The sequence below is a fragment of the Passer domesticus genome, chromosome 35, assembly GCF_036417665.1.
Source record: "Passer domesticus isolate bPasDom1 chromosome 35, bPasDom1.hap1, whole genome shotgun sequence".
NCBI lineage: Eukaryota > Metazoa > Chordata > Aves > Passeriformes > Passeridae > Passer > Passer domesticus.
The window spans coordinates 467,414-485,691 of NC_087508.1; the positions used below are offsets into that span (position 1 = coordinate 467,414).

General features: G+C 63.8%; 1 protein-coding gene across 1 annotated transcript in view; it reads right to left on the reverse strand.

Annotated features, from left to right (window-relative positions):
* The window catches only part of RYR1 (ryanodine receptor 1), an 82,158-nt gene that overhangs the window by 49,037 nt on the left and 14,843 nt on the right, over window positions 1-18,278 (reverse strand). The window contains 20 exon segments of the mRNA XM_064402145.1: window positions 131-342; window positions 1,261-1,408; window positions 1,944-2,103; window positions 3,077-3,160; window positions 4,196-4,299; window positions 5,049-5,153; window positions 6,089-6,308; window positions 7,146-7,190; window positions 7,358-7,381; window positions 7,667-7,690; window positions 7,790-7,815; window positions 8,666-8,859; window positions 10,068-10,083; window positions 10,085-10,162; window positions 10,164-10,311; window positions 11,442-11,575; window positions 12,416-12,534; window positions 13,258-13,353; window positions 14,915-15,050; window positions 17,041-17,227. Of these exon segments, the coding sequence (XP_064258215.1) occupies window positions 131-342; window positions 1,261-1,408; window positions 1,944-2,103; window positions 3,077-3,160; window positions 4,196-4,299; window positions 5,049-5,153; window positions 6,089-6,308; window positions 7,146-7,190; window positions 7,358-7,381; window positions 7,667-7,690; window positions 7,790-7,815; window positions 8,666-8,859; window positions 10,068-10,083; window positions 10,085-10,162; window positions 10,164-10,311; window positions 11,442-11,575; window positions 12,416-12,534; window positions 13,258-13,353; window positions 14,915-15,050; window positions 17,041-17,227 (2,260 nt within the window).

An 18,278-nucleotide genomic window follows, 5' to 3' on the forward strand; every position in this document is an offset into this window, starting at 1 on the left:
TGTCCACACGTGTCCCCGTCTGTCCCCGGCTGTCCCCGTGTCCCTGTCTGTCCCTGTCTGTCCCCGTGTCCCCCATGTCCCCGTCTGTCCCCGGCTGTCCCCGTGTCCCCCAGGCTGCCGCCGGGCTCACCCGGTGCCCGTTGAAGACGAAGGCCATGTCGTCGGCGCCCAGCTCGGTGTCGGGGCGCAGCCCGGGCCGGGCCCAGCCCACGCGCATCTCGCCGGCCGTCACCGCCTGGAACTCGAAATACCAGCGGCCGCTGCGCACGGCCGAGCCGCGCTCCGCCCGGAACAGCCGCGGCCGGGGGGCGCGGGGGCCCCCCGAGGGGACACCCTGCGAGGCTGGGGGGATAGAGGGGTCAGCACCCCAAAAACGGCACCCAGAGAGCCCAAAAACGGCACCCGGAGAGCCCCGCTCCGCCCGGAACAGCCGCGGCCGGGGGGCGCGGGGACCCCCCGAGGGGACACCCTGCGAGGCTGGGGGGAAATGGAGGGTCAGCACCCAGAAAATGGGACACGGAACCCCAAAAACTGCACCCTGACATCCCAAAAACGGCACCGAAACAGCGCCCAGAGAGCCCAAAAACGGCACCCGGAGAGCCCCGCTCCTCCCGGAACAAACGCGGCCGGGGGGCGCGGGGGTCCCCCGAGGGCACGCCCTGCGAGGCTGGGGGGACAGGGGGGTCAGCACCCCGAAAACGGGACATGGGACCCCAAAAACGGGACATGGAACCCCAAAAATGGGACATGGAACCCCAAAAATGGCACCCACAGATCCCAAAAATGGGACACGGAACCCCAAAAATGGCACCCACAGACCCCAAAAAATGGGACACAGAACCCCAAAAATGGGACATGGAACCCCAAAAACGGGACATGAAACCCCAAAACCGGCACCCAGAGAGCCCAAAAATGGGACATGGAACCCCAAAAACGATGCCCAAGCAGCACCAACAGCCACAGCCGGGGACCCCTCAAGGCGACACCCTGTGTGAGGCTGGGGGAGACAGAGGGGTCAAGACCCCAAAATGGGACACAGAGACCCAAAAACAGCACCCAAAAGGTACCACCAGGTCCCAAATGTCCCTAAAGTGTCCCCAAAGTGTCCCTGGACCCCCTGCCTTAGCCCCCCACTCACGTGTCCTGCTTGGGGACGGGTTTGGGTTGTCCCGAAATTCCTTTCAAAGCCTCCCAAATGTCCCCAAAGTCCCCCCAAAGCCTCCCAAATGTCCCCGGGTGTCCCCCGAGCCCCCCACTCACGCGTCTCCTGGTCGGGGGGCTCGATGTTGTAGCCGTAGCCCAGCAGGGTCCGCACGGCCTGGCACAGGCTCTCGCGGTTGGTGGCCTTTGTCCCCTCGTCCAGCAGGTTGTAGGGGACCAGCCGCGGGTTCCGCTTGTTCTTGATGTCCTGGGGACACGGGGACAGCGGGCTCGGGGTGTGGGGACACGGGGACACAGCCATGGGGACACGGGGACAGTGGGCTCGGGGTGTGGGGACACCCCCAGAGGTGTGGGGACACGGGGACAGCAGGCTCGGGGTGTGGGGACACGGGGACAGAGGGCTTGAGGTGTGGGGACACCCCCAGAGGTGGGGGGACATGAGGACACGGCCATGGGGACACAGGGACACCTGGCTCAGAGGATGGAGACACCCCCAGAGGTGTGGGGACATGAGGACACAGCCACGGGGACACCTGGCTCAGAGGATGGGGACACCCCCAGAGGTGTGGGGACATGAGGACACGGCCATGGGGACACCTGGGTCAGGGGATGGGGACATCCCCAGAGGTGTGGGGACACGAGGACACGGCCATGGGCACTCAGGGCGGTGACACCACAGGGACACAGAGGGGGTTTCGGGAAGGTCAGGGGTGGGTGGGGGTCCCTCGGTGAGGCCCCCAGAGGGTCCCCAGAGGGTCCCCAGAGGGTGCCCGGGTCCCCACCTGGGTGGTGCTGTAGGTCCAGCCCTGCTGGACCCTGTCCCGGGCCCAGACGTTGTGGCCGTTCTCGGCCAGGCGATCGACCAGCGTCAGCTGCGCCGGCGTCAGCCGCACGTGCGACAGGTCCAGCGGCGCCGGCTTGTACCCGTTGGACATGGTGTACCTGGGGAGGGGGGACACAGCTGTGGGACCACCCTGGGACCCCCATGGGGCACCCAGATTGACCCCCAAACATGGGGAGCTCAAACATCTTCAATGGTCTCCAAACTGGGACATCCCAACTCAACAAAAACATCCCAACCTAATGGGGAGATCCCAACCTTGACCTGTTGGACATGGTGTACCTGGGGAGGGGGGGACACACCTGTGGGACCACCCTGGGACCCCCATGAGGCACCCAGAACCACCCCCAAACATGGGGACCCCAAAGGTCTTCAAACTGGGACATCCCAACCCAACTGGGACATCCCAACCCAACGGGGACATCCCAACTCAACTGGGACATCCCAACCCAACCTTGATCTGTTGGACATGGTGGAAATGGGGAGGGGACACACCTGTGGGACCCCCACGGGGCACCCCGGGACCCCCATGGGGCATCCAGAACGACCCCACCCATGGGGACCCCAAAGGTCTTCAAACTGGGACATCCCAACCCAACTGGGACATCCCAACCCAACTGGGACATCCCAACTCAACGGGGACATCCCAACCTTGACCTGTTGGACATGGTGTACCTGGGGAGGGGACATACCTGTGGGACCCTCAGGGGGCACCCCGGGACCCCCAGAACTGCCCCCAAAACATGAGGAGCTCAAACCTCCTCAATGATCTCCAAACTGGGACATCCCAACTCAACTGGGATGTCCCAACCCAACCGTGACCTCTTGGACATGGTGGGAATGGGGGGGGACACACCTGAGGGACACCCCCAACCCATGGGGAGCCCCCCAGAAGCTCCTCCAGGACCCCCAAACTGCGACTTCCCAGACTGGGATGCCCCCAAACTGGGATGACCCCAAACTGGGACAGCCAAACTGGGGCTTCCTTTGAAGGACCCCAAACCGGGACCTCAAACTGGGATCCCCCACAGAGACGCCCCCAAAACGGGGACCCCCCAGCCCCCCCAAACGCACGTTTTGGGCAGTTTGATCTTCTTCAGGTTCTCCTCAGCCTTCTCGTCCGCCATCCCCACGTGGCAGCCCAGGGCCAGCAGCGTCCTGGGGACACCCCAAAAATCAGCACCCCAAATCTCTGAGCCCTCCTCAAAGCCCCCTACCCCAAACCCAGCACCCCCAAAAAACAGCACCCCAAATCTCTGACCCCTCCTCAAAGCCCCCTACCCACAAAATCAGCACCCCCAAATCTCTGACCCCTCCTCAAAGCCCCCTACCCCAAATCCAGCACCCCCAAAAACCAGCACCCCCAAATCTCTGACCCCTCCTCAAAGCCCCCTATCCCAAACCCAGCACCCCCAAATCTCTGACCCCTCCTCAAAGCCCCCCTACCCCAAATCCAGCATCCCCAAATCTCTGACCCCTCCTCAAAGCCCCCTGCCCCAAACCCAGCATCCCCAACTCCAGGGGGCTCAGGATGAAGGGGGACCCCAAAACCATCTGAACCCCAAAACCACCCCAAAGTCCCCCCGATCTGAGGTGAGGGGGTGACCCCGAAACCACCTGAACCCCAAAACCCCCCAAGTCCCCCCAGTCTGAAGTGAGGGGTGACCCCAAACTGATCTAAACCCCAAAACCCCCTAAATCCCCCCAGTCTGAGGTGAGGGGTGACCCCAAAATCCCCCCAAATTCCCCCCCAGTCTGAGGTGAGGAGTGACCCCAAAACACCCCAAAGCCCCCTCAATCTGAGGTGAGGGGGTGACCCCAAAACCATCTGAACCCCCAAACCCCCCAAGTCCCCCCAGTCTGAGGTGAGGGGTGACCCCAAAATCCCCCCAAATTCCCCCCAGTCTGAGGTGAGGGGTGACCCCAAAATCCCCCCAAGCCCCCCCAATCTGAGGTGAGGAGTGACCCCAAAACCATCTGAACCCCAAACCCCCCCCAGTCTGAGGTGAGGGGTGACCCCAAAATCCCCCCAAATGCCCCCCCAGTCTGAGGTGAGGGGTGACCCCAAAACCACCCCCAGGCTCAGCGGGAACCCCAAACCCCACTCCGTTTTGGGGTGATTCGTCCCCAAACCCACTTTCCCCTTTCCCGGGGGGTCCCCCAAAGAGGGGGAGACCCCAAAACTGCCCTTACTTGAGGGTCTCCCCCGACATCTGGAGGTTGTAGCCGCGCTCGGGCTCGGGCAGGCTGTGGAAGCTCAGCAAACAGGGGTGCAGGCGCTGCACGTCATCGCGGACCTGGGGCACCCCAAAAACACCTCCTGGCCACCGGCACCCCCAAACACGGACCCCAAAGGGAGAGCCCCAAAGGACCCACCAAAATCACCCCACGGGATCACCTCGAAAGGACCCGAACCTTGGGGAACCCCAAAAAGAGGGAGCCCCAAAAAGGGGCAACGCCGATTTAGGGAGCCCCAAAAAGGGAGCTCAATGTGGGGACCCCTCCAAAGGACCTCAGATAGGGGATTTGGGGGGTCCCCAGGAGATTTTGGGGTGTCTGGGGGATTTTAGGGTTTCCTGGGAGGATTTTGGGGTTCCCCAAGGGATTTTCGGGTTTCCCGGTGGAATTTTTGGGGTTCACAGGGAGGATTTTGGGGTGTCCTGGTGGCATTTTTGGGGTTCCTGGGGGGGATTTTGGGGTGCCCAGGGGGGATTTTGGGGTGCCCCACTCACAGGCCCGTAGGTCCAGCCCTGCTTGATGTGGGTCAGAGCCCAGAGCTCAGGGTGGGTTTGGGGTTTTTATGGGGTTTTTATGGGGTTTTATGGGGTTTTATGGGGTTTTTATGGGGTTTGGGTTTTCCTGGGGGATTTTGGGGCTCCTGGGGGGGGATTTTGGGGTGCCCCACTCACAGGCCCGTAGGTCCAGCCCTGCTCGATGCGGGTCAGGGCCCAGAGCTCAGGGTGGGTTTGGGGTTTTTATGGGGTTTTTGTGGGGTTCCTGGGGGATTTGGGGGTGCCCAGGGGGGATTTTGGGGTGCCCCACTCACAGGCCCGTAGGTCCAGCCCTGCTCGATGCGGGTCAGGGCCCAGAGCTCGTGGATGTTCTCCGCCAGCTTCTCCCGGATGCGCTCCAGGTGTGGGGGCAGCACGATCTGAGGGGGAGAAAGGGGTGTTGGACCCCCAAAACTGCCCCCAAATCCTTCCCCAATCTCTTCAAGCACCTCCAAATTCCCCTTGAAGCCCCCCAAGGTTCCTCTCCAAACGCCCTCCATCACGCCCAAATCCTCTCCCAATCTTCCTATTCTCCCCAAAACCCCCAAGCCCCCCTAAACCCTGTCCCAATCCCCCCAAATCCCACCTCCATCGCCCCAAATCCCCCAAATCCCACCTCCGTCCCCCCAAAACTCTGTCCCAATCCTGCCTCCACCCCTCCAAATCCTCCCAATCCCCCCTCCACCCCACCAAATCCCCTCAACACTCGCAAATCCCACCTCCCCAATTCGCCCAAATCCCACCTCCATCCCCCCAAAACCCTGTCCCAATCCCCCCTCAACCCCCCCAATCCCCCCAAATCCCACCTCCATCCCCCCCAATCCCCCCAAATCCCACCTCCACCTCCCAAATTCGCCCAAATCCCCCCTCCATCCCCCCAAAACCCTGTCCCAATCCTGCCCCCACCCCTCCAATCCCCCCCAATCCCACCAAATCCCATCTCCACCCCCCCAAATCCCCCCTCCATCCCTGCTAAACCCTGTCCCAATCGGCCCTCCACCCCCCAAATCCCCCCTCCATCCCCCCAAATCCCCCCAAGTCCCACCTCCACCCCAAAAAAACCCACCTCCATCCCCCCAAATCCCCCCAAATCCCCCCTCCATCCCCCCAAATCCCCCCAAGTCCCACCTCCACCCCGAAAAAACCCACCTCCATCCCCCCAAATGCCCCCTCCATCCCCCCAAATCCCCCCAAATTCCCCCTCCATCCCCTCAAATCCCCCCAAATCCCACCTCCACCCCCCCAAATCCCCCCTCCACCCCCCCAAATCCTGTCCCAATACCCCTCCACCCCCCCCAGTGCCCCCAGCTCGCACCTGGCAGGTGTCCACGGGGCAGGGGGTGAAGGCGGTGTGGGGCAGGGCCCGGCTGGGCCCCAGCAGGCTGCGGGCGCCGGGCGGGGCCGAGCCCCGGTACGCGGTGAGCGGCTCCAGCCGCAGCCGCTCGCGGGGCAGCAGCGCCTCGGCGCACGGCGCGTACCCGGGGGGAGGCACGAAACGGAACTCGCCGTGCCGGCCGCCCAGCAGGAACCGCAGCCTGGGGAGACAGGGGGTCAGAGTGAGATCCGGACCCATAGAGACCCCAGAGTGAGACCCGGACCCACAGAGACCCCACAGACCCTATAGAACACACAGAAACCCCACAGAACCCACAGAAACTCCATAGAATCCCTATTGAACCCCCAGCAGGAACCGCAGCCTGGGGGGACAGGGGGGCCAGAGTGAGATCCGGACCCACAGAGACCCCACAGACCCCATAGAAACCCCATAGACCCCACAGAACCCATAGAAACCCCACAGACCCCATAGAAACCCCACAGAACCCACAGAAACCACATAGAATCCCTATTGAACCCCCAGCAGGAACCGCAGCCTGGGGGAGAGAGGGGCCAGAGTGAGATCCGGACCCATAGAAACCCCACAGACCCCATAGAAACCCTATAGAAACCCCACAGGCCCCATAGACCCCACAGAACGCCCCCAGCAGGAACCACAGCCTGGGGAGAGAGGGGGGCCAGAGTGAGATCCGGACCCACAGAGACCCCATAGACCCCACAGGAGAAACTACAGCCTGGAGGGACCCATAGAAACCCCATAGAAACCCCACAGAACGCCCCCAGCAGGAACCGCAGCCTGGGGGAGAGAGGGGGGACCGGGTGAGATCCGGACCCATAGAGACCCCACAGACCCCAGAGAACACACAGAAACCCCACAGACCCCATAGAGACTCTATAGAAACCCCACTGAACCCACAGAACGCCCCCAGCAGGAACCGCAGCCTGGGGAGAGGGGCCAGAGTGAGATCCGGACCCATAGAGACCCCACAGACCCCACAGAAACCCCACAGACTCCATAGAAACCCTATAGACCCCACAGAAAAACATAGAACCCACAGAACGCCCCCAGCAGGAACCGCAGCCTGGGGGGAGAGGGGGTCAGAGTGAGATCCGGACCCATAGAGACCCCATAGACCCTACAGAAACCCCATAGACCCCACAGACCCCATAGAAACCCCATAGACCCCACAGACCCCATAGAAACCCCACTGAACCCACAGAAACCACATGGAAACCCCATTGAACCCACAGAACCCCCAGCAGGAACCGCAGCCTGGGGAGAGAGGGGGTCAGAGTGAGATCCGGACCCACAGAGACCCCATAGACCCTATAGAAACCCCATAGACCCCACAGACCCCATAGAAACCCCACAGACCCCAGAGAAACCCCACAGAACCCACAGAAACCACACAGAATCCCTATTGAACCCCCAGCAGGAACCGCAGCCTGGGGAGAGAGGGGCCAGAGTGAGATCCAGACCCATAGAGACCCTATAGACCCCATAGAAACCCCACAGAAACTCCACAGAATCCCCACTGAAACCACATAGAATCCCTACTGAACCCCCAGCAGGAACCGCAGCCTGGGGAGAGAGGGGGGCCAGAGTGAGATCTGGACCCACAGAGACCCCACAGACCCCATAGAAACCCTATAGAAACCCCACAGGCCCCATAGACCCCACAGAACGCCCCCAGCAGGAACCACAGCCTGGGGAGAGAGGGGGGACCGGGTGAGATCCGGACCCACAGAGACCCCACAGAACCCCATAGAAAACCCCATAGAACCCACAGAAACCACAGAACGCCCCCAGCAGGAACCGCAGCCTGGGGAGAGAGGGGCCAGAGTGAGATCCGGACCCACAGAGACCCCATAGACCCTATAGAAACCCCATAGACCCCACAGACCCCATAGAAACCCCACAGAACCCACAGAAACCACATAGAAACCCCATTGAACCCACAGAACCCCCAGCAGGAACCGCAGCCTGGGGGAAAGAGGGGACACCCAGAGTGAGATCCGGACCCATAGAGAACCCATAGAAACCCCACAGACCCCCACAGGGACCCCACATCCCAACCTCCCCCAGACCCACTCAGCCCCCTTCTTTAAGGATCCCACCCCCCACTTTAGAGGTCCCAGCCCCACTTTAGAGGTCCCAGCCCCACTTTAGGGGTCCCAGCCCCTCCCAGCCCCACTTTAGGGGTCCCTGCCCCACTTCAGGGGTCCCAGCCTCCTCCCACCCCCGACTTTAGGGGTCCCAGCCCCCTCTCAGCCCCACTTTAGGGGTCCCAGCCACACTTTAGGGATCTCACCCCCCACTTTAGGGGTCCCAGCCCCACCTTAGGGGTTTCACCCCCCACTTTAGGGGTCCCAGCCCCACTTTAGGGATCTCACCCCCCACTTTAGGGGTCCCAGCCCCACCTTAGGGGTTTCACCCCCCACTTTAGGGGTCCCAGCCCCACTTTAGGGATCTCACCCCCCACTTTAGGGGTCCCAGCCCCCTCCCAGCCCCCTTTCAGGGCTCCCACCCCCCCAGTTTGGGGGGTCCCCCCCTCACCGGACCCCCCGCCGAGAAGCTGGCCACGGGGCTGAAGAGGGTGTCGAGGTTGAAGCCCTCGAGGACCCCCTGGACCGGGGCCCCGTTGAGGCGGAAGGAGGCGCTGGGGACCCCCAGGTCCAGGCAGCAGCTGACCACGTCCCCCTCGGCCAGAGCGCGGCGCTGGGGTGACCCCACGGCCTTGGGGACCCCTCCTGGGGGGGACACAGGGGTCAGGGGTCACAGGGGTCACAGGGGACAGGGGGTCAGCAGCTGACCACGTCCCCCTCGGCCAGAGCGCGGCACTGGGGTGACCCCACGGCCTTGGGGACCCCCCCCTGGGGGGGACAGAGGGGTCACAGGGGTCACAGGGGACAGGGGTCAGCAGCTGACCACGTCCCCCTCGGCCAGAGCGCGGCGCTGGGGTGACCCCACGGCCTTGGGGACCCCCCCTGGGGGGACACAGGGGTCAGGGGGGTCACAGGGGACAGGGGGTCAGCAGCTGACCACGTCCCCCTCGGGCCAGAGCCCGGCGCTGGGGTGACCCCATGGCCTTGGGGACCCCCCCTGGGGGGGACACAGGGGTCACAGGGGGACAGCAGCTGACCACGTCCCCCTCGGCCAGAGCCCGGCGCCGGGGTGACCCCACGGCCTTGGGGACCCCTCCTGGGGGGACACAGGGGTCACAGGGGTCACAGGGGGTCAGCAGCTGACCACGTCCCCCTCGGCCAGAGCGCGGCGCTGGGGTGACCCCACGGCCTTGGGGACCCCTCCTGGGGGGACACAGGGGTCAGGGGTCACAGGGTGGTCCCAGGGTGGTCCTGGGGTAGTCCCACGGTGGTCCCAGGGGGTCCCAGGTGGGTCACAGGTGAGTCTCAGGGGGTTCCTGGGGTGGTCCCATGGAGGGTCCCCAGATAGTTCTGGGGTGGTCCCGTGGTAGTCCCAGGGGGTCCCAAGATGGTCCCAAGGGGTTCCTGGGTGGTCCCAGGGGTCCCAGGATTGTCCCATGGGGGGTCACAGGGTGGTCCCGGGGTGGTCCTGGGGTGGTCCCATGGAGGGTCCCCAGATAGTTCTGGGGTGGTCCCGTGGTAGTCCCAGGGTGGTCCCATGGGGGGTCCCAGAGTGGTCCCAGGGTGGTCCCAGGGTGGCCCCAGGATGGTTCCATGAAGGGTCCCCAGATAGTTCTGGGGTGGTCCCAGGTGGTCCCGGGGTGGTCCCAGAGAAAACTGGGGTGGTCCCAGGGCGGTTCCAGGATGGTCCCATGGGGATCCCAGGGTGGTCCCGGGGTGGTCCCAGAGAAAACTGGGGTGGTCCCAGGTGTAGGGGTGCATTAGGGGTGCAGCTGTCCCCAGGATGGTCCCATGGGGATCCCAGGGTGGTCCTGGGGTGGGTCCCGGGGTGGTGCCAGGTGCCCCCTGCTCACCTGTCCACAGGTGGAGGGCCGTCGAAGGCGAAGGAGTTGAGGTCGTCGCCGGCGCCGTTGCCCCCCCAGCCCGCGCCGCCGCCCGGGGGCGGGCCGGAAGCCCCCCGCAGCCCCCCAGCCCACGCGCAGGTGGGTGGGCACGGCCGTGACGAAGGGCTGGGCGCGCTCCACGGCCACCTCGAAGTACCAGCAGCGGAACTGCGTGGAGCCCGGCGCCGTGCCCACAAACAGGTTGGGGCGCACGCTGCCGGAGAGGGGACACCCCATTGGGAACCCCGAATTGCACCCCAAGAACACAAATCCCACCATGAGAGACCCAAATCCCACACTGAGAGCCCCAAATCCCACCATGAGGAGCTGCGTGGAGCCCGGTGCCGTGCCCACAAACAGGTTGGGGCGCACGCTGCCGGGAGAGGGGGACACCCATTGGGAACCCCGAATCCTAAACCCCAGAAACCCCAAATCCCACCACCGAGAGCCTCAAATTCCAAACCCCAGAACCCCAAATCCCACCCAGAAACCCCAAATCCCACCACGAGAGCCTCAAATACCAAAACCCAGAACCCAAATCCCACCCCAGAACCCCGAATCCCACACTGAGAGGCCCCAAATCCACCATGAGAACCCCAAATCTCAAACCCCAGAACTCCAAATCCCACCATGAGAACCCCAAATCTCAAACTCCAGAACTCCAAATCCCACCATGAGAACCCCAAATCCCAAACCCCAGAACTCCAAATCCCACCATGAGAGCCCCAAATCCCACAGGAGAGCCCCAAATCCCACTGTGAGGAGCTGCGTCGAGCCCGGCGCCATGCCCACAAACAGGTTGGGCGCACGCTGCCGGGAGAGGGGGACACCCCGTTTGGAACCCCGAATCCACAAATCCCACCATGAGAACCCCAAATCCCAAACCCCAGAACCCCAAATTGCACCTTGGAAACCCCAAATCCCAAACCCCAGACCCCAAATCCCCTCCAGATCACCTGAAAACGGCTCAAAAGCCCCCAAAACCCCAGAACTCTCTTCCCCAGGACCCCCCAAAACCCCTTCAGATGTCTCCAGGTTCTTCTAAGAAACACCTCAAGAACTTCCAGAAGTGCCTCAACAACCTCCAAACCACCTGAAAACGGCTCAAAATCCCCCAAGCTCCCCATAACTCCCTGGCCCAGGACCCCCAGGACTTCCCAGGACCCCCCAAAACCCCCTCAGATGTCCCCAAGTTCTTCTAGAAACACCTCAAGTTCTTCTAGAAACATCTCAAGAGCTTCCAGGTGCACCTCGACCACCTCCAAACCACCTGAAAAGGCTCAAAAGCCCCCAAAACCCCCCATAACTCCTCTCCCCGGGACCCCCCCGGGCCCCCCGTCCCACCTGGTGACGTAGTTGACCAGGCCGGTCTGCAGCAGCAGGTCGCGGCGCGGCAGCAGGTTCTCGGTGATCAGGTTCTGGTTGGAGCGCACGGCCACCGCGTTGCAGACGCACAGCGAGCACAGCACGTCCAGCACCTGGGGACACCCCGAAGTGAGCGGGGACACACCTGGGGACACCTGGGGACAGCTGGGGACACCCCGAGTGAGCCGGGCACACACCTGGGGACACCTGGGGACACCTGGGGACACCTGGGGACACCCCTGGGGACACCCCGAGTGAGCCGGGCACACACCTGGGGACACCTGGGACAGCTGGGGATACCTGGGGACAGCTGGGGATACCTGGGGACACGCCTGGGGACACCCCGAGTGAGCCGGGGGACACACCTGGGGACACCTGGGCACACACCTGGGGACAGCTGGGGACAGCTGGGGACACTGGGGACACCCCGAGTGAGCCGGGGGACACACCTGGGGGACACCTGGGCACACACCTGGGGGACAACCTGGGCACACACCTGGGCACACCTGGGGACAGCTGGGCACACATGGGGACACTGGGGACAGCTGGGGACAGCTGGGGACACCCCGAGTGAGCCGGGCACACACCTGGGGACAGCTGGGGACACACCTGGGGACACCTGGGGGCACCTGGGGACAGCTGGGGACACACCTGGGGACAACTGGGGACACACCTGGGGACGCCTGGCCCCACCTGACCTCACCTGAGCCCACCTGGCCTCACCTGGGCACAGCTAGGGATACCTGAGGGCACACCTGGCCCCACCTGAGCCCACCTGGGGATACCTGAGGGCACACCTGGTCCCACCTGGTCCCACCTGGGCACACCTGAGCCCACCTGGGCACACCTGGGGGCACACCTGAGGGCACACCTGAGGGCACACCTGGGCACACCTGGGGGCACACCTGTCCCACCTGGGGGCACACCTGTCCCCCCCCCGTCCCAGCACACACCTTGTGGTTGCGGCCGTGCTTGTCGAGCAGGGAGATGATGGACTTGATGTGATTCTCCTGGATGATGTTCAGCACCTCGGGGCTCTCGATCAGCACACAGTACAGCACCTCCAGGATGCCTGCGGGGACCCCAGACCCACTCAGGGACCCCAGACCCACCTTTAGAGACCCCAGACCCAGCACAGGGACCCCAGACCCAGCACAGAGACCCCAGACCCATGGGATGGACCCCAGACCCATGGGATGGACCCCAGACCCACAGCGGGTCACAGACATGGCAGCACGCAGTACAGCACCTCCAGGATGCCTGCGGGACCCCAGACCCACCTCAGAGACCCCAGACCCACCTCAGAGACCCCAGACCCAGCACAGGGACCCCAGACCCAGCACAGAGACCCCAGACCCATGGGATGGACCCCAGACCCACAGCGGGTCACAGACAGGGCAGCACGCAGTACAGCACCTCCAGGATGCCTGCGGGACCCCAGACCACCTCAGAGACCCCAGATCCAGCACAGAGACCCCAGACCCACCCCATGGGGGACCCCAGACCCAGCACAGGGACCCCAGACCCACTGGGGGTCACAGCCACGGGGGGACCCCAGACCCACTGGAGGGACCCCCAGCCCCAGCCCCACAGAATCCCCCCCAGCCCCACAGGAAGGTTCCCAGCCCCCCAGAAGCCCCCCAGGAGGGTTCCCAGCCCCCCCAGAAGCCCCCCAGGAGCCCCCCCCAGCCCCCCAGAATCCCCCCCTGGAGGGTTCCCAGCCCCCCAGGAGCCCCCCTGGGGGGTTCCCAGCCCCCCAGGAGCCCCCCAGTGCCCCCCAGGCCGCCCCACTGACCCGAGGAGGCCTCCAGCCTGTCCAGTTTGCTGACCAGCCAGTCCAGGTTGGTGGAGAAGAGCGCGCAGTTGGCTCGGTTCCCCCGGATCAGCGAGGGCTGGGGGGGGCGCGGGGGGTCAGCGCTGCCCCCACGGCGCACGCGTGTGCCCCATAGCACCCATAACTGCCCCAGAGCACCCCATATCTGCCCCATAGCACCCATAACTGCCCCATAGCACCCCATAACTGCCCTACAGCCACCCATATCTGCCCCATAGCACCCATAACTGCCCCACAGCCACCCCATGTCTGCCCCATAGCACCCATAACTGCCCCACAGCCACCCCATATCTGCCCCATAGCACCCATAACTGCCCCACAGCACCCCATATCTGCCCCATAGCACCCATAACTGCCCCATAGCCACCCATAACTGCCCCACAGCCACCCCATATCTGCCCCATAGCACCCCATATCTGCCCCATAGCCACCCCATAACTGCCCCATAGCACCCATAACTGCCCCATAGCACCCATAACTGCCCCACAGCCACCCCATATCTGCCCCATAGCCACCCCATATCTGCCCCATAGCACCCATAACTGCCCCATAGCACCCCATATGTGCCCCATAGCACCCATAACTGCCCCATAGCACCCATAACTGCCCCATAGCCACCCCATATCTGCCCCATAGCACCCATAACTGCCCCATAGCACCCATAACTGCCCCACAGCCACCCCATATCTGCCCCACAGCCACCCCATATCTGCCCCATAGCACCCCATAACTGCCCCACAGCCACCCCATATCTGCCCCATAGCACCCATAACTGCCCACAGCCACCCCATATCTGCCCCATAGCACCCATAACTGCCCCATAGCCACCCCATAACTGCCCCACAGCCACCCCATATCTGCCCCATAGCACCCCATAACTGCCCCACAGCCACCCCATATCTGCCCCACAGCCACCCCATATCTGCCCCATAGCACCCCATAACTGCCCCATAGCACCCATAACTGCCCCATAGCACCCCATAACTGCCCCATAGCCACCCCATATCTGCCCCAGAGCATTCATATCCACCCCATAGCACACACACCTGCCCCACAGCGCCCACGTGTGCCCATAGCACCCCATATCCGACCCATAGCACCCCATAACTGCCCCATAGCACTCATATCTGCCCCATAGCACCCCATATCTGCCCCATAGCACCCATAACTGCCCCACAGCCACCCCATATCTGCCCCAGAGCATTCATATCCCCCCCACAGCACACACACCTGCCCCACAGCAGCCACGTGTGCCCATAGCACCCATATCCGACCCATAGCATCCCATATCTGCCCCAGAGCACTGACATCTGCCCCACAGCACCTCATAGCTGACGTATAGAACCCCATATCTGCCCCATAGCACTCATATCCACCCCATAGCACACACACCTGCCCCACAGCACACACATGTGCCCCATAGCACCCCATATCTGCCCCATAACTCCCCATAACCCCCCCATATCTGCCCCATAACCCCCATATCTGCCCCATAACCCCCCATATCTGCCCCATAACCCCCTGTATCTGCCCCATAACCCCCATATCTGCCCCATAACCCCCCATATCTGCCCCATAACCCCCCGGATCTGCCCCCGGATCCGCCCCCGGGCCGCACCCAGCAGCTCGTAGAGCAGGTTGACGATCTCCTTCCAGGCGGCCGCCGCCTCCTCGCCCGCGGCCTCCCCGAACTGCGCCGCGGTGCTGTAGGCGCTCAGGCGGTCGATGCAGCTCAGCACCAGCGTCAGCATGCCCTGCGGCCGGGGGGCTGTGAGACCCCCGCCATGGGACCCCCAAACTGGGCACCCCCCCCCAGGGACCCCCAAACCGGGACACCCATCCTGGGACCCTCCAGAGCCCCCCCAAACTGGGACCCCCAGACTGGCACCAGGGTCAGCATGCCCTGCGGCCGGGGGGGGCTGTGAGACCCCTCCCCAGGGACCCCCAAACCGGGACACCCACCCTGAGACCCTCCCCAGAGCCCCCCCAACAGGGACACCCACCCTGGGAACCCCCTGGGACCCCCAAACTGGGACACCCACGCTGGGACCCCCCCAGAGCCCCCCAAACCGGGACACCCACCCTGAGACCCCCCCTAAACACCCCGAGGCACCCCCAGCATCCTGGGACCCCCAAACTGGCACCAGGGTCAGCATGCCCTGTGGCCGGGGGGCTGTGAGACCCCTCCCCAGAGCCCCCCCAACCGGGACACCCACCCTGGGACCCTCCCCAGAGCCCCCCCAACCGGGACACCCACCCTGAGACCCTCCCCAGAGCCCCCCAAACTGGGCACCCACCCTGGGACCCCCAGACCGGCACCAGGGTCAGCATGCCCTGCAGCCGGGGGGCTGTCAGACCCCTCCCCAGGAACCCCCCCGGGACCCCCAAACCGGGACACCCACCCTGAGACCCTCCCCAGAGCCCCCCAAACTGGGACAGACACCCTGGGAGCCCCCTGGGACCCCCAAACTGCGACCCCCACCCCGACTCTGCGACACCTCCCAGGACCTCCATGACCCCACTGTGACGTCACACAATTTGGGGAGGGGTCGCGGGGGTCGCACCTCCTGCTGGAAGAGACCCCAGATCACCCGGACCTGGCACCCTGAGGCACAGGTTTAACCCTTTAAACCCCGATTTTAACCCTTTAACCCCGATTTTAACCCTTTAAACCCCCGAGTTTCGCCCCTGCCATTTAGGGGAGGGGTCGCGGGGGTCGCACCTCCTGCTGGAAGAGGCTCTGGCAGCCCCAGATCACCCCAAAACGGCTCCAAACTCCCCTTGGGGAACAGTTTTAACCCTTTAATCCCCGATTTTAACCCTTTAACTCCGATTTTAACCCTTTAACTCCGATTTTAACCCTGTAACCCCGAGTTTAACCCTTTAAGCCCCGAGTTTCGCCCCTGGCATTTAGGGGAGGGGGTCGCGGGGGTCGCACCTCCTGCTGGAAGAGGCTCTGGCAGCCCCAGATCACCCCAAACTCCCCTTGGGGGAACAGTTTTAACCCTTTAACTGCCGAGTTTAACCCCGTAACCCCCGATTTTAACCCTGTAACACCCGATTTTAACCCTTTAACCCCCGAGTTTCGCCCCTGCCATTTAGGGGAGGGGTCGCGGGGGTCGCACCTCCTGCTGGAAGAGGCTCTGGCAGCCCCAGATCACCCCAAAACGGCTCCAAACTCCCCTTGGGGAACAGTTTTAACCCTTTAATCCCCGATTTTAACCCTTTAACCTCCGATTTTAACCCTTTAACTCCGATTTTAACCCTGTAACCCCGAGTTTAACCCTTTAAGCCCCGAGTTTCGCCCCTGGCATTTAGGGGAGGGGTCGCGGGGGTCGCACCTCCTGCTGGAAGAGGCTCTGGCAGCCCCAGATCACCCCAAACTCCCCTTGGGGAACAGTTTTAACCCTTTAACTGCCGAGTTTAAACCCCGTAACCCCCGATTTTAACCCTGTAACACCCGATTTTAACCCTTTAACCCCCGAGTTTCGCCCCTGCCATTTTGGGGAGGGGTCGCCATTTTGGGGAGGGGTCGCGGGGGTCGCACCTCCTGCTGGAAGAGGCTCTGGCAGCCCCAGATCACCCCAAAACGGCTCCAAACTCCCCTTGGGGAACAGTTTTAACCCTTTAATCCCCGATTTTAACCCTTTAAACCCCGAGTTTAACACCTTAACCCCGATTTTAACCCTTTAAGCCCCGAGTTTCGCCCCTGGCATTTTGGGGAGGGGTCGCGGGGGGTCGCACCTCCTGCTGGAAGAGGCTCTGGCGGGCCCGCAGCGCCCGCAGGCGGCCCTGGCGCTGCTCGTGCCGCAGCTCGGGGGGCGGCGGCTCCAGGTACCCGATCAGGTCCTGCAGGCTCAGGATGACCCCCGCGATGGGCAGCGGGGGCGGCGGCGACCCCCGGGGCCGGCCCTGGAGGCTGTCCAGGCTCCTGGGGGGGGGTCAGACCACCAGGACCACCCTAATGACACCCCCAGACCCACTGGGATATCCCCATGGCACCCCCCAGAACCCCCAGGAGGTTCTGACACCCCCAGACCCCTCAGGACCTCTCTAGGACCCCTCAGGACCCCCCCAGGACCCCCAGGGGTTTCTGACACCCCCAAAAGGTTCTGACGCCCCCCAGGACCCCCCCCCAGCACCCCCAGGGGCTTCTGACAACCACCCAGGAGGTTCTGACCCCCCCCAGGGATGCCCCCAACCCCCCCAGGACAAACCCCAGGACCCTCCCAGGACCCCCCAGGTGTTTCTGACACCCCCAGGAGGTTCTGACCCCCCCCCGGACCCTCCAGAAAGTTCTGACACCCCAGGACACCCCCAGGACCCCCAGGAGGCTCTGACCCCCCCCAGGGACCCCCCAGGGACCCCCCCAGACCTGATGAAGGCCCTGAAGAGCCCCGTGGTGCTGAAGACCATCCCCAGGACCCCAGGACCCCCAGGACCCCCAGGTGTTTCTGACACCCCCAGGAGGTTCTGACCCCCTCAGGAGGTTCTGACCCCCCTCTGGGACCCCCAGGGACCCCCCCAGGACCCCCCCAGGACCCCCAGACCTGATGAAGGCCCCGTAGAGCCCCGTGGTGCTGAAGACCATCCCCAGGACCCCGGGACCCCCTGGAGGTTCTGACATCTCCAGAACCCCCCAGGAGGTTCTGACGCCCCCCAGAGACCCTCAGGACCCCCCCCCAGGACCCCCCCAGACCTGATGAAGGCCCGTAGAGCCCCGTGTTGCTGAAGACCATCCCCAGTTCCCCAGGACCCCAGTTCCCCAGGACCCCCAGGTGTTTCTGACACCCCCAGGAGGTTGTGACCCCCTCAGGAGGTTCTGACCCACCTCTGGGACCCCCAGGGACCCCCCCAGGACCCCCAGGGACCCCCCCAGACCTGATGAAGGCCCCGTAGAGCTCCGTGGTGCTGAAGACCATCCCCAGGACCCCAGGAGGTTCTGACACCCCCAGGTCTTTTTCACACCCCCGGGAGGTTCT